Source organism: Thamnophis sirtalis, unplaced genomic scaffold, assembly GCF_051295495.1.
Source record: "Thamnophis sirtalis isolate CommonGarterSnake01/CBP01778 unplaced genomic scaffold, rThaSir2_p1.2 scaffold_1, whole genome shotgun sequence".
In the NCBI taxonomy this organism is placed as follows: Eukaryota; Metazoa; Chordata; class Lepidosauria; order Squamata; family Natricidae; genus Thamnophis; species Thamnophis sirtalis.
The window spans coordinates 129,103,461-129,119,409 of NW_028261381.1; the positions used below are offsets into that span (position 1 = coordinate 129,103,461).

General features: G+C 37.1%; 1 protein-coding gene across 1 annotated transcript in view; it reads left to right on the forward strand.

The window, feature by feature from the left end:
* ADCK1 (aarF domain containing kinase 1) overlaps positions 1 to 15,949 on the forward strand; it is a 107,180-nt gene that overhangs the window by 77,939 nt on the left and 13,292 nt on the right. Inside the window, exons 4-6 of the mRNA XM_087726759.1 lie at positions 1,865 to 2,023; positions 9,192 to 9,350; positions 15,610 to 15,726. Of these exons, the coding sequence (XP_087582885.1) occupies positions 1,865 to 2,023; positions 9,192 to 9,350; positions 15,610 to 15,726 (435 nt within the window). The remainder of the gene's footprint in view (positions 1 to 1,864; positions 2,024 to 9,191; positions 9,351 to 15,609; positions 15,727 to 15,949) is intronic.

Consider the following 15,949-nt stretch of genomic DNA (forward strand, 5'->3'; position numbering starts at 1 on the left):
TGTTTATTGAATGGAATTTTAGATAACACAGAACTATGAATATATGCAGTGGTTGAATGTTATGCTTAATTAGGGTCAGGTGAATTATCAAACTAAACCATGTTTGGTTTAATTACCAAATAAACCATAATTGGTTTGGTTCACTGAGTACACTTACTCAAAATCAGCCACACAGTAACTTAGCACAATGTGTGAGTGCAGCCATTATCCAGATAAGGCATATTCTGGTCTCATAAAGTGTACTAAGCCATCATGTGATCTTCTTAATTCTTGCTCAGTGTGGTTATGAGCCCCACCAGTTAAACTGCTATGTCCATTAACACTTATTTAGCAAATTATGATTTTAAAATATTGGTTTATGGTTATATATGAACACAGTCAATTAGTGAAAAGACAAATACCCTGCTAATGTAAGAACAGCATTGCTGGATCATACCTGTGTTTGGTTTTTATAACAACCAAATAAATACACATGGAAAGATCACAAGCAGGTTATATCTATTTTTTTTTTTTTAGAATTGCTTTGTCACCTGTGTCTTACCAGGTCAGTGTACAAGAAATATACATATTAAAACAATACCATCTATCCTAGCCACATTAAAAACCACTACATGTTTCTAAATTTAAATTAACAGTGTCTCTTTTATATTTCTTCGGAAAGCAGAGAACATAGTCAATTTTCAGAGGCATAGAGGCATACAGTGACTAGTTCAGAGGTGAAATTCAGCAGGTTCTGACAGGTTCTGGAGAACCGGTAGCGGAAAGTTGAGTAGTTCGGAGAAGCGGTAAATATCACCTCTGTCTGGCCCCATAGTATGGTGGGAATGTAGATTTTGCGATATCCTTTCCCTGCCACTCCCACCAAGCCACGCCCACAGAACTAGTAGTAAAAAAAATTGAATTCCACCACTGGGCTAGTTGCATTCTCTGTGAATCTGTCTCCTTTTTAAGCTTTCTCTTAGAGGTTTGCACATTATTTTAACTAGCAAAAAACATGTGACATTTGTGTTAACAGTAATTCTAGCTGCACAAAGTGTGATTACAAAGAAAACTGAGTGTTATTACTATGATTTTCAGCCTGCTGATTAAGGACCATTTTGTAGTAAACCTGGTTGGTTGTTGCCTAATGGAAGAGATTATCCTTGCTAGCCAAGGTTCATCTGGTATCTGAAATGATAATGTTCTAAAACAGTGAGAAAAGACTTCAATTCTCCATGGCTGAAGTGACTGATCTCAAGGTAGACCTTCCTGAGTAAAAGAGCAACAGAGAAATGTTATTGTAGAAAGTAAAATTAATTTAACGGGTTAAATCTCATTTTCATGGAGTAAATAAGGATGAAGGGCTTGTAATATTACTTTTGCTGTGCAGCTCGCCATTGCTAGAATGTGTATGTCATACTAAAAACGTTTCAGCGTACAGCTACTTCCAGTTACTGTTGAGAAAGTTAAATGTAAAAAGTATTTAATTAAATAGCCAAGTTTCTTTTTTTATCAAATTTCTATTGTTTTTTCTATCTATAACAACTTACAATCATCACATTAACATTGTTGTGTCATCATACCTGTGTGTATCAGTCTTATATTGCTTCTATATTAATATACATTCATTTACAGTTCTATACATTTCTCTATTGTTTCTTAACAGCCAAGCTTCTTAATTATGGTTCAGTGTATGGAGAAACTACATGGTTTGGACAGGTTTTCTGCATGAATTCTTCAATTTTCTCAGTGACAGTTTTTTCCTAAATATTAAAATAGTATGTTATATTGTTGTATTTTATTCTTGATTACTGCAGAACTCCAAGAGCTAAAATATTGGGCAACCTAAGCATCAGCAAATCTGAGATATCTTTTCTCCTTGCAGATCAATGAATTGTTTGCCAGTTTTGAAGATGTTCCATTGGGGGCAGCATCGTTGGCCCAAGTCCACAAGGCTGTGCTACAAGATGGGAGGACAGTTGCTGTGAAGGTTCAACATCCTAAGGTCCAAGCACAGAGTTCTAAGGATATTCTACTGATGGAGGTAGATCAGTAGCTTTCTGTTATTCTTATCATGATTCTTTTATTTCAGTAGAGATGTCTTTAGCGTTTTAAAATGTTTCAAAAAATAAACTGCATATGTGTCAGCTGGTATCTGAAAGAGAAGTAGTGTATACTATATCTAAGTATATGTGTGTAATCAAATATAGAATAGAGATGGTTTGCATTTTCAAGCTTTATGACTGCATAACTTTTATCTGAGCATTTTATTTAAACCATAACCAGACAACCAATATTCAGGAGATTAAGAAACTCTGTAAACCTTTAAACCCCTCCACTATGGCCTCTGATTTATCACTGCTACCATTGGCTTTTGTTGATATGTTAATATTGTATGCCAGTTTGCTTTGATCTTCTAACTTTCTGGTCCTCTCACTATTCTCCATGTTCTTCTATTTCTTGTTTATTATAAAAAAAGTTTTTATTTTTAGACAAGCATAAAACATACAGACATAAACACACACAAAATAAAAACCCTCCTCTAATTACTTACAGTTTGTCGATTGGTTACAAAACTTTTGTGCTTTCTCACAATACACTTCACTTGCAATTTACATAAAGACTCATATCATCATTCTAATATATATGTATACAATTGTTATGGTTATTAAACATTCATTTGACTACAGCTATTATTACATCCTTTTTATGTAAAGTATTCTGAATTTAAGGTAAATTTATATTATGGCATTTACATCATCCTGAAAGCATCCAATAGTATTACATCTTTATATTCTATTCTATACAGAATTATTTATCTTTTATAACAAAGCTTTTAAACATCCTCTCCATAGTCCTCACTTACAATTTATATAAAATTTCATATTATCAATCTAATGTGTGTGTATGTGTGTGTGTGTGTGTGTGTGTATGTATATGTATATGTATATGTATATATATATATATATGCATTATTATAATTATTAATCATTTATTTAGCTATAACTATTGTTACTTTATTTTATACATAATACTCTAAATTTAACTAAGTTTAACTTAATTTTTATTCTAACATTTTGTTTCTTAATTCTGTATCCTTCCAGTAATAGTGCAGTCCTATATCTCTTGCCATTTGTGGTATTTGTATTCTAATTATTTTCTTGATAAGTCTTATGTGGACTTCTCTTGGTACCTTGTTGTTCCTTGCGTATCTTGTAAAAACTCAAAACCCGCCATCTGTTCCTTCCATCCGCTTGCCTTTAGTTATCACTGGTGCTTCTGCCAAAATTTATCTCATTGTTACTGCCAAATTTTCTCCCTTCTTCCATGTTTTGAGGTTTGAGATAGGGTTCCAGTTTGTTAATCTCTCATTTCAACATTCCACTCCTGTCGTTTCCAACTACGCTTGATTTGCTGTCAATATCAACAATTTTCTTATCAATTTGTTCATATTTTTCTTCAGTTTTTTGAACTCTATTCTCAAATTTCATCATTGTTTTATAAATATTCTCAACTCTTCCCTCTATTTTTTCTGTTCTTTGTTCTATGTTCGCCATCCTCTTTTCAATGTTTTTTGTACTTATTTCTACTTTTTGAATTTCAAACCTTATCATTTGCAATGATAATTCTTTTTCTTCTTTACGTTGCGCCATTCTTCCAGGTTATAAACACTGCCACTAAAACATCCAAAGTTTTTTTTGTTAAGTTTCAAACAAGTTCACTATAATCTTTCAAGACAAGGTTTTCTCTTCACTCCAGTCCAGCTATTGATAGTACTCCAGAAGAGCACCTGCATAAACAATCCATACTCTTCCCACTATCCCTTTCAATAAACAAAATCAGGAGCTTTGAAGTATTAGATATAAGTCAGATGTTCAAAGAAATAAAAACGCAATGTTTCCAAGCCTCCAGCCTATAGATGGCAGTGTTGCTTCTTTTTCCTCTGCATCTACTCCTCTCTTTAAATTCTGGACTTAAGAAAAAAAGTGTTTAAAAGCAAACAATCCAGCTGAGCATTGTAAAAAGAAAAGAAAGAAAATCATAATCCACAAATATGAAAAAAGATGAAAAATAGAAGAAGAGGGGAAAAAAGAAACCAATCCAATTTTAAAAGTAAGAGGCATTTGTAAAAGTTCCATCCATAAAAAAGAGTAAAATTTTAAAAAAGATAACACACTAAGTTTAATTCAGGTTTAATTCACCGCTTGTTCTCTTCTGTCTTCAATTTTAATTTTACTCTAGGTCTTTTTGGGTGTTCTCTTCTCTAATAGTAAAATTTATCTCACCATTTCGACACACTCTCTCTCCTGCTTTTCTTCCGTTCAGGGGCTGTTCCAACCTTCTGCAGCTTCAATGGCTGCTTCTCTTTCACCGGAAAAAAGAGCTTCTCCTGGATCAATCAGAGACTTTGCAATGTCCCTGAGTTCAGCAGGATGTGCCCTTCTCTATCACCATCTCTACAGGACGATTTAGGTCCAAAAGGACCGTCCAGCAGCAGAGATATCGACAGAGATATCCCACATGTTGTGTTGTAGCGATGTCAGCCCTGCTCTCCCCATGTTCTTCTATTTCGATTGACTTTTATTTCTACATTATGGCATTGGTGCTGAAAAGGTTGTGAAAGTCACGTTTAACACAATCAGAACACATATATCTACCACAAGGGCAGTATCACACTAAATTGTCTTGTGTTTTCTTTCTTTGGGCTCAGTATGTGAACCTGTTCAGTTTGGTTTACAAGTCATACGTTTTGGTTTGATTATTGTGCCTTGATGGCACACTGGTTAGGATGCAGTATTGCAGACTAACACTGCCCACAGCCAGGAGTTTGATCCTCACCGGCTCAAGGTTGTCTCAGCCATCTATCCTTCCGAGGTTGATAAAATGAGGACCCAGTTTGTTGGGGGCAATAAGCTAACCCTGTAAACCGCTTAGAGAGGGCTGTAAAGCACTAGTGGTATACAGGTTTTAGTGTTATTGCTATTGTGTCAACTTATCAAATTTGACTATGTCAAGACACTTATTTAACACCATTATTATATATCACATGTTATGCAATGACTGAAGAAATCAGTTCTGGAGACTGTTAAGTCTAAGAATAAAGACCTTTCTTTTCCTCAGTTTGATATTCAGCCAAACTGGAATCCTGGTGAGAGAGACCAAGATTGTAGACAGTACACATATTCACCTTGACAACTGTGTTATTCTTAGCCCTGCATTGTCAATACATCATAATTTTTGTGAACAGGATAGCTAAGTTTCTTCCAGTTTCTCTATCTAGATTTCAATAATGCAAACTAAAGTGGTTTCTTCACCATATGACCACATTCAACGAGATGTGCTTTAAATCTGCATTCTTCTCATCTATTTCCCATCCCATCTCTCTTTTTCCAAGATGGGTGTTTCCATAGTAAAGCATCCATTCTGGGGAGGTACTGCTTTTCCAGTTTCCAGGATCAGTGTTTAAAACCAGCAATTTCATGCAATAGCTCCATGCTATGGTTAATATGATCCTGGATGCATTTACTCTGATTGTTTTGCAAAGGCCCCCTGCAAAATTAATTAGTAGCTTCTTTCTCTTAGCTTCTGTTGCTATTTTTTTATTCAGCAAGATGTTATTATTACTTTCTTACCCACTAATTAGCCAGTTTTCTACATTATTTTCCTGTCGCTTTTTGCTCCTTTTCTTTCAATAAAGACTAAGATTTCATTGTAGGCTTTAAAAGAGAAATTGGATAACTTCTTGGAACACAAGTCTATGAAGGGCTGTTATTTTTTTCACACTCAGTATTACCTGTAGTTTGGGAGCAGTATATTGTCAAATACCATTTGTAGGGGGAACAGTGGTGGTAAAAGATGATGATTCCATCTCCTGCTTAGAAGCATCTCAGAGCCATCTAGTTGCTCATTATAAGAAAAAAAAAGTTGATTACAACAGACTTTAGCCTGATAAAACAGAGCTGTTCTTCTTATAAAAAACATGGAAGGAATTAATAAGGAAAAAAATCCTGTGCAGGAAACAGAAAGGGGCAGATTAATTAATTAGCAATAAAAGACTGTTTTTAGCAGCTTCTGCTGTCATAGTGAACAATTATAGGGTAAAAGCAAGAGGAAACTTCCAATTAAAGGCACATTGCCCCAGTGAAACTCTGATAACAATTAACTAATCCATATTGAAAAAGCTAGCCCTGGAGATTTTTAACCTCACAATGTTGTGATTCAGCAGCGAAAAGAAAAATAGAAAGACGGGATAACTTATATTGGCCTGTTCTCTTTCATACTTTCTCAATCCTATTAAATTAAACCAACAGAGTGATTCATTGTAAAAAAAATTGATGTGGAGCAATGATGTGTTCTGTTATCTTGCTTAAATCAGAGACCTTTACAATTTATATCATAAACATCTTAGGTGATTTGAGACATTTCCAGTCAAAATTCATTTCATGGCTGTACAGGGCATATGCAAGTAAGGGCATTTCTGTGGATGCCACTTTAGTCATGTACGCTATTCAGTACATCAAATATTGCATCTTTATTACATCCTGTACCTCAAATATATGATGTATAGTACATCTGTGTGTCTGGGCTGCAAAAATATGGATAAGTACAAGATGGCAGAGTTAGAATTGTTTTTTAGTTCGTTTGGTTTGGTTCATAAATTATCTTGCTCCATCTTCAAATTCATTCAATGTAGAAACTCTTGTTAACTTAAGAAAATGTGATATATGAATTTTGCTCCTTTAAGTTGCTTTCTTGAATTCAAAACACCAGCATTTTTTTCTATTGGGTGATAGTTTGGAAAAAAGATTACCAGTATTGTAAGATTTCTCTCTCTCTATTTTTGTATTTATTATGTAATGCAATCACCTCCAAAAAGTAATTTGACCAAAGGTAAGTTTGTCTCTTTTCAGTTCTGCCATTTTAGGTTGAGAGCTCCTGACTGTCCTTTGAGATTGATTGATTAAATGAATACTTCCTAGAAAGTAAACAGAGACTGTGAGAAGAATATAAGACAACCATGTTCCAGGGAGCAAGCTCACAAAACATTTGAATAGACCTTTGTTAGGCACATTTTGTGGCAATTTAAAAGGGAATCCAGAACAAATAACACTGCTAACTACTGTAAAGAATTTATGCTAACCTGAACTCTAAGAATTAAAGCAGAAACAATCGTTTTTTCCACTGATGATACCTTAAGAAGCAAAAGTGAAAATGAATGGACAGGATTCTATAATTCCGATCTGAAGCATTGGTCCAAGTTTGCCTCTCTGCCTGAAAAAAACCTGTTATATACCAGTGATGGGGAACCTTTTCAGCACCGAATCTGAAAAGGGAGCACTTCATGTGTGCACGCTCGTCTGAGCCGCAACCAGGAAGAGGAGCTGCCCAGGGGCATGCACACACCGGAAAATGAACTTCTGGTTTCCGGCATGCATATGCACCCCATCCAGCAAGTCTTCTGGTTAGTGCCGCACATGTACACACACCTATCAGCTGGCCGGCATTCATGCTCATGCCAGAAAACAGAAGACCAGCTTGCACAAAGCCAACTGATCATTGTGTGTGCATGCATGGCAGAAACCTGGAAGAGGAACGGGTGCTGCCACTTTGGGCATGCGTGCCATAGGTTCGCCATCACGGGTATATACAATATTTGCAGCAAGCACTAACTCATAGTAATTCTGAAAAAGTCAAAGGATTGCAGTAGCAAATTGCCCCATTTCAGCTGATGAAGGGTTGCTCCCCAATAGAAGTCTAAAAAGACCTTGGAAATAGTGGGTTGCAAACCATATATGAGGCAGCAGGGTGGCCTGACTGCAAAGAACAAGAATTTCAGTTTCAGGCTGCATCAACAGAAATATATTTTGCAATTAATAGAATTCCGCTATATTCGGTTTTATCCCATCTCAAGTACTGTGTCCACATTTTAAGAATGTCTCAGAGAAACTGAAGCAGATCCAGAAAAGGGTAACAAGGATGATTGGGGAATAGAAATTAAGTCCTGTGAAGGAATTAGGTATGTTTAATCTTGAGAAAAGACAACCCAGTGGAGATATGATAGCGCTCTTCAAATACTTGAAAGGCTGTCATGTACAAGAACAAGATATGTTCTTTCTTGCCCCAGGGTACAGGACACAGAATAATAATTTAAATTATAGGAAGACAGATATGGTTGAATGTTAGAAAACATTTCTTAACAGCAAGAGCAGCTCAAAAATGGGACCAATTATACAGAAATGTGTGATATGTTCATTCAAAGGCTAGACAATCATTTCTCTAAAATGCTTTAATTTGGATCCCTGCACTAGACAGAATGTTGGATGCAGTGGTCTAAATTAATCCCTTCCAATTTATGTTAAGAGTTGAGCTATAACGATTCCTTTCCTATTTACCAAAGATGGGAATGGTAAGATCATATGACCTTGTACAGGTGTAGAAATTGATCATGTGAAATGATATCCTAACCATGAAAGACTTTTGAAGTTAAACTAGTGTTAGCAACCATTCTTGGTGTGTAGTTTCAAGGAGCTTCTGGTCACAGAGATTTACCATATGTAGTTCTCAATGTGGCCAAAGGGCAGAGATGGGGAAGTAGGTGGTTGGGGTTAGTTGGAGGCAGTTTGTTACCTTACTGAAGCTTGGAGCTGAAGGAGACCAAGCTTTGTATGGCTTGGATTGGGGTGGATCCTTGGCTAACCATTGGCAGAATTCACTCAACGACAGTAACAGGGAATGCCAGGGTTGCTGTCATGTAGTCACATGACGTCACACTTTAGAACAAACTAACAGAATAACAGAGCTGGAAGGAATCTTGGAGAGAGGGAGGGAGAGAAAGAGAGATATTTTCTATCTATCCATTTTCTATCCACTATTCTAGAATTTCTTTGATTTATTTAATTTATATATCAAATTTACAGGTCACTCATATCATGCACATTTTTGCTTTTGGAGCTTTGCTGTTTGGTAAATCTTCTCATTCATTTCTTTGCAATTTACACTCTGGACTGTGCCCATAGTGTAAAGGTAGTAGCCAAAGGTGGATGATTATGTACTTTTACTTCCTTTAAAAAATGGAATCCTTCTCCTTCCTCTGCATCTGGTACAGTTCTGTATTTAAACATATAGATGCACTCCTATTGCATGTAGATTGTCTCCCAGTGTTAGTTTCCTATGGCATGGTACCCAATAAGGTTATTGATTTATGATTTCAGATCCTTGTCTTGGTTGTGAAGCAAATATTCCCAGACTTTGAGTTTATGTGGTTAGTGGATGAAGCTAAGAAGAACTTGCCTGTTGAACTTGATTTCCTTAATGAGGGAAAGAATGCCGAGAAAGTAGCCTACATGCTCAGATGCTTTGATTTCCTAAAGGTATGGTCTATGTGTGATTGTATGGATGCTCATATATACAGTAAAACTTTGATTCAATGGATCACTGTATAGTAAGCTTGGAATGTAATGGACAAAATGTCAAGCCAGATGAAATATCTCTAGTATAATGGAAAAATTCAGATGAGACAGTTATATTTATGTTGATTTTACCACTACAAAAATGTGATGAAATTATGTTGATCATGACTTGATTAATGAACAGCATGACGTATGACCGTAATTCTGGGCTCAATTACAGTCACAAGTTGAGGATTACTTGTACTTTATTACTATTGATGTTACACAATGTTCTACTACTATTCTATAGTACTATTGATACTATACTGTATTCACTATTATTATTATATTACACTGTATATTATTACTTGTACTTCTATGCTACCATTATGCTATTTCTATTAGTAATATATTATTGCTACTATACTATTACTACTACTACTAAAACAGGTAGTCCTCAACTTATAACAGTTCATTTAGCTGTTCGTTTAATTGTTCAAAGTTACAACGACACTGAAAAACGTGGCTTATGACTATTTTTCACAGTTATGATCTTTGAAGCCTCCTCATGATCATGTAATCAATATTCAGCTGCTTGGCAACTGGCTCATACTTACGACTGTTATTGTGTCCCAAGGTCATGTCAAGATCATCTTTTGCAACCGTCTGACAAGCAAAGTCAATGGGGAAGCCTGATTCACTTAACCAGGTTACTAACATATCAACTGCAATGATTTGCTTAATAACTGTGGAAAGAAAGGTCTTAAAATAGGGCAAAATTCATTTAACAGATGTCTCATTTAACAACAGAAATTTTTGGCTCAATTGTAGTTGTACTTTGAGGACTACCTGTAAACAACAGTGTTTTACTATTACAGATAGCCCTATAAGATCAGATGACTTGGGCCTGGCTCAGTGCTTTTCAAAGAAATGGACAATGGCAAATCACACAAGATCTTTGTAAACAAACACAAATCTCTGAAAATCTTCTGTCAAGGAAAGCAGGTTTTCCTACCATTCAGCTGCAGTCAATCCACTTGTAATTTAAGCCAACTGGAGAGAAACCTAATGTCTTGGATAGCAATGGACATTTCCTATCACAGTAGTCCTTTTTCCAAAGATGCATGTACTGAATATTTACAACCCTCATTAGGATGGCCATGAACATTACTTCCATGGCAGTGGTGGGTTCCAGATCCTAGTGCAACTGGTATGGTGCAACAGGGCCAGGCGTCTACCACATGCATGCGTGCAGCATGCACATGTGTACTTATCGCCCGTGACGCTCTGTGATGCTCCACCTGCTCGACAGAGCGTTGCGCAGGTGCTGTACGCTCTATGCACGTGCGCGGAAGCCCCGATCTGCTCAAATAGCAATAGCAATAGCAATAGCAGTTAGACTTATATACCGCTTCATAGGGCTTTCAGCCCTCTCTAAGCGGTTTACAGAGTCAGCATATCGCCCCCACAGTCTGGGTCCTCATTTCACCTACCTCGGAAGGATGGAAGGCTGAGTTAACCTGGAGCCGGTGAGATTAGAACCGCTGAACTACAGATAATAGTCAGTCAGCTGATGTGGCCTTCAGTACTACACCCTAACCACTGCGCCAATGCAGGTAAGGAGGGTGGATGGGCCCTCCAGAGCACCGTACCAGAACAGTACCTAGTGCTCCCAGCAGGCACTGGTACGCTCGTACTGGGGCATACTGGTTGTATCCCACCACAGTTCCATGGGCACATAGTTGGATTGCAAATGCACATAATTAGGCAAGATAAGTGTTTGTTTAGAAAGTTGTTGTGTGACTTGCCTATGTCCATTTCTTTGAAAAGCACTGAGCCAGACCCAAAGTCACCTGATCTTATAGGCTTGAACAGGAACTATTAGTATTGTATACAGGTTGGAGCTCCTCTAGGGCCACATGCCTGACTTGCATATATCTGGATTGCCACTATCTGGCAGCAAAGAGATAAAGAATAGAGAAGAATGTTTGTAGTTCAGGGTTGAAATGAGGGATCCTTGACGCTCTCTGAGCTTGGTTGTTTTCTTGCAAGCATTTCTTTATCCAAACTAGGTTAACATCTGCAGTGGTAATGAAACATCTGCAAAAAAAACCCAGCCAAGCTCAGAGAGCACCAAGGACCACTCAGATTAAAAAAAAAAAAAAGCTAACTATTTGCTCCAGATAGTAATCATCTGAAAAAGCCTGGATAGAGTTACCTTGTCTTTCTCAACCTGTATATATGACCCAGCCATTTTCAGTCTTGAACAAGGCCTGGGAATGCTCAGTCTTTTCCAGGTCAAATGCTGAAGCAAAGAGGCCTTTAAAGGGCTGAAAGCTGATGGCTCTTTTTAAGTGAATGTTTATCACAAATGTTACGCCTATGTCCATAGCTGCTGTAACAACTTGGAGAGTGTGAAACAAATCCCCATGGAGACCACCAATCACATCCTTGCTGGGTGAAAGAGCCGTTGCAGTATTGATTCAGGGAACAATAACAAATTATTGCAAAAATGGCTTAATAATAGATTTTTCCTGTCCAATTTGTCGATTCCAAGACATTTTCATCAACACTAAAGACAGCAAAGGAGTTGTGGTACTGTGTAATATTTTTTTCCTTGAGGGATGGGGAACCCTACGGCACAGCGGGGAAGTAGATTTCTCACTGTGAACCCAGTTAAGCTTGTAAAGCCAAAGATAAATTGTTTCCATGCACAGGCATTAGGGCCCAAAGTCTGTGCATAATTTAAGCTTGCCAAAGACTGTGCAACTGAGACTTACAAGGCTTAGTAAGAGCTATTGGCTGTTGTTGTCAATTTTGAAATGAGGATAAGTGTTGATTTAGGATTAAAATAAGCAATGGCTTTTGAATCAGTGGATTTAAGGGCCAGTGTATAGTAACATCAGGATTTTTTTAAAAGAACTGTTAGCATCAGAAATCAGGATGTACAGTTTTTTTGAGTGAAAAGGGAATTTAGAGATAATTCTAAGCAAGGTTAGAAGAAAAAGGTCCTTACCTTTCTTTATATCCTCTGAATTACAGCAACAGAAATAGCCCTTAGATTTATATACCTCTATACAATGCTTTACAGCACACTCTGAGAAGTTTACAATGTTGGCATATTTCCCCCGACAATTTGGCTTTTCATTTTATCGACCTTGAAAAGATGGACGGCTTGAGTCAACCTTGAGTCAGGGTCGAACTCTTGGCAGTAGGTAGAGTTAGCCTGCACTACTGCATTCTAACCACTGCGCCACATGGCTCCACATACATTATGCTAAATGTATGTGGCATTATTGGATTTATTGTAGAGCAGGGCTGTCAAACTTGCCTGGATGTGTCACGTGCTGGCCACGCCCACGTGCTGGCCACACCCATGCCCAGTTTAGCAAAGGAGAAAAAAGTCCCGATATGTCACGTGACGACACCGTGATGACCCAAGTTTGACACCCCTGCTGTAGTGGTTCTGGAAATTTTCTGTGAAACAGTTTGGAGATTAAAATGGAAAAAATCTAGCTTACAGATTTATCATTTCTGCAATTTTAGAGCCACATTTTATCACCAATCATTAACAAAACAAAACCCAACTTCTGAACTGAAAACTATGTGGTTCTTTCTTCTTTCTCAGTCCTTAAATTTCCGATTTCTTTAAGGGTGCATAAAACCCACTGAACTCTCAATAGGATTTATTTAATAGAGGCATGTGTAAGTAATGTGCTTTAAAGAACACATATTCTGTATTAATGTGCATATAACATATTATATTTTGTATGCATGTGAAATTTAAAATGCCTAAAATATAAAAGACCCAAATGCCTCACTGTTATTCAGATAATTGCATATATACAGGTTATCAACAAAAAGTTTTCATTATGAGTCTGGGATCCATAAAGTATTTATACCAAAGTCACAGTTTCAACCTAACCCTTTTAAAATGTTATGTATTTGGAAACATTTGAAACTTCTACCAACAAGCTCCCTTCGTCCCATCAGATCGCATAGAGTAGGCCTCCTCCGAATTCCATCCGCCAGTCAGTGCTCTGCTACGCGGAGGAGAGCCTTCTCAGTAGCAGCTCCGACGCTTTGGAACGATCTCCCCGTGGAGATTCGTACCCTCACCACCGTCCAGACCTTCCGCACAGCCCTCAAGATCTGGCTATCCCGTCAGGCCTGGGGATAAGACCTTAATCTCGCCCCACCCGAATGCTGAATGAATGTTGTGTTTTATTGTTTTATTTTATTATATTTCACATTTTCTTTTTGTGTTTTGTCTTGCACTCCCTTCCTACAAATTGTAAGCCGCCCTGAGTCCCCTCAGGGAAAAGGGCGGCCTATAAATGTCAAATAAATGAAATGAAATGAAATGAAGCTGTAAAAATATTGTTTGACTATCTAATTTAAACATATTCTAGTAATTCTAATGTTGCTAATATTACTACAGTTCAATTTATTCTGATAGCTCACATGATGAGCTAATGATAGCAATAATATATTAAAATTGAAAATGTAGTTTTGACAGTATTTCATTCTCCCATTCTAAAAGAGATACTTCAACAGAAAGTTTTTCAGCTTTCTGACAATAGGTTTTTGTTTGTCAGTAGGATAGAAGAGATGTTTTTGCTTGCTTTATTGGTTGGGGGATTTTTTAAATTGTTGATAGATGTTCCAGTAACACTTAAAAAAGACATTGTATTTTCAGAGAGGGGCTTATTGGTTTCCCAAGAAACCTCCTATTTGCAAAATGTTGTTGTTTGCTGCTCTCTGCCAATGGTAATATAATAGCCTGGAAGCTAGAAGCATGTCTACCTAGTGTCTGCACCAGCAGTGGGATTCACTTACCTTCCCTACTGGTTCGCAAATGTGAGCGCGCATGTGCAACCTTCTGTGCATGCAGAAAGTCAGCCATTACATAAGGGCAGGTGGCCGGAGCCTTCCACAGTCACCGCTATCAGTTTGCCCAAAATGAAGAGAACCGGCTGAATACCACCTCTGGTCTTCACACAAAAGGAGCTGTAAGGCAAAAGTATGATGGCTAATTTTTTAGATCACCATGTTAAGGATGGCGCAAAAGAGAGATGGTTCTTCTGTCTTTGATACAAACAGAAGAGCTAAACTCCCAAAATGCCTGTGACGTGACTGCTGATTAACAGCTGCCGTAAATAAACCGATAAATGGTTGTGATAATATCGTGCCCTGGTGAATGTGATAGAACTAGGCCTATTTAACCTTGAGGAAAAAATGACACAAGGAGATTCACTTTTCAAGGAGTGACATTCAGAAGAAAATCAAGAACTTTTTTCACTCCTTCCAAAATGCAAGGCATGTGATAAAGGATGTAGTTTCAGAAAAGCAGATTCAAGTTGAATGTTAGGAAAACTTTCTAACCAGAAGAACAATTTGACAGGTAAATGAAGAGGTGGGCTGTCCTTCTCTAGGCAGCCATCTATCAGAAATGTTTTAATTTACATTTTTGCAATGAGCAAGAGGTTGCCCTTGACAGTCCCTTACAAATATATAGTTCCATGTAATATAGTCCATATGATATTTTATTTATTTTTCACATTTTCAACCACCCATCTCAGAAATTACTAGTAATGTTAGTGATTATGATAGAACTGTTCATAAAAGATGCTCTTCTGTGGCTAAGTGAACTGTATTAACCCAATTGCATCAGATCTTACTAGACCACTAAATTATAAAGTAACTATAATATAGTGGGCCTATGACTAAACAATTACATGTTATTCCAATGCATCATATTAATCCAACCTTTAAGTGAGTTGTCACTGTCCATCTTGGCCACTAATATTTTCTTTGACTAAGAAATTTGCCAGTTTTTGCCAAGTCCTGGATTCTTCATACAGAGGATGCTATGCGCAGAAGTGAGGTATTACACATGCAGAACAGATGCTGCACCATTGAACTTAGGTTGTCCAAGGCAGATCTGAATTGGAATCCAAGTTACTGAAACTTCAATATATTTACAGAATGGTCTTTGGCTGGGAATATTCAGTATTTTATAACTGGTGGGTATTTTTTTTTTTTTTTTTACAATTACTGTTAGTGAAATATTTCCAGTCCTGAACCGTCTTAACTATTTCCTATAGCTACTCCTCAGTGGATGAAGAAAGGTTAATTCTGCTCAATCCCATCTCATGCTAAAAAAAAGATGGTTTGTATAGTTTTAGCTTCCTTTGCTTCCCTTAATATCCTTCAGAGTCTTAAGAGTCCTCTATTATAGGTTCCAAAAATTTATTGGGAGCTTTCAACAAGACGTGTTCTTTTCATGGAGTTCATGGAAGGTGGACAAGTGAATGACAAGGACTACATGGACAGAAACTGCATCAATGTCAGTGAGGTAATATTCCTTTTGATTATGTCAGCAACCAGTGAAGGTGAGCCAAAACGTGCTCTTTATGATATACAATGGTGGCATCCGAAAGGTTTAATTAAATTGAGCTCCTTAAAGTTGAGAGTTCCCAGAATTTAGTACCTTAAGAGTTAATGAAATTTGGGGAATAATGACACAAAGGCTTACCTAAGGATTGCATTATTGAAAAGAATTAAAACATACATTCAGA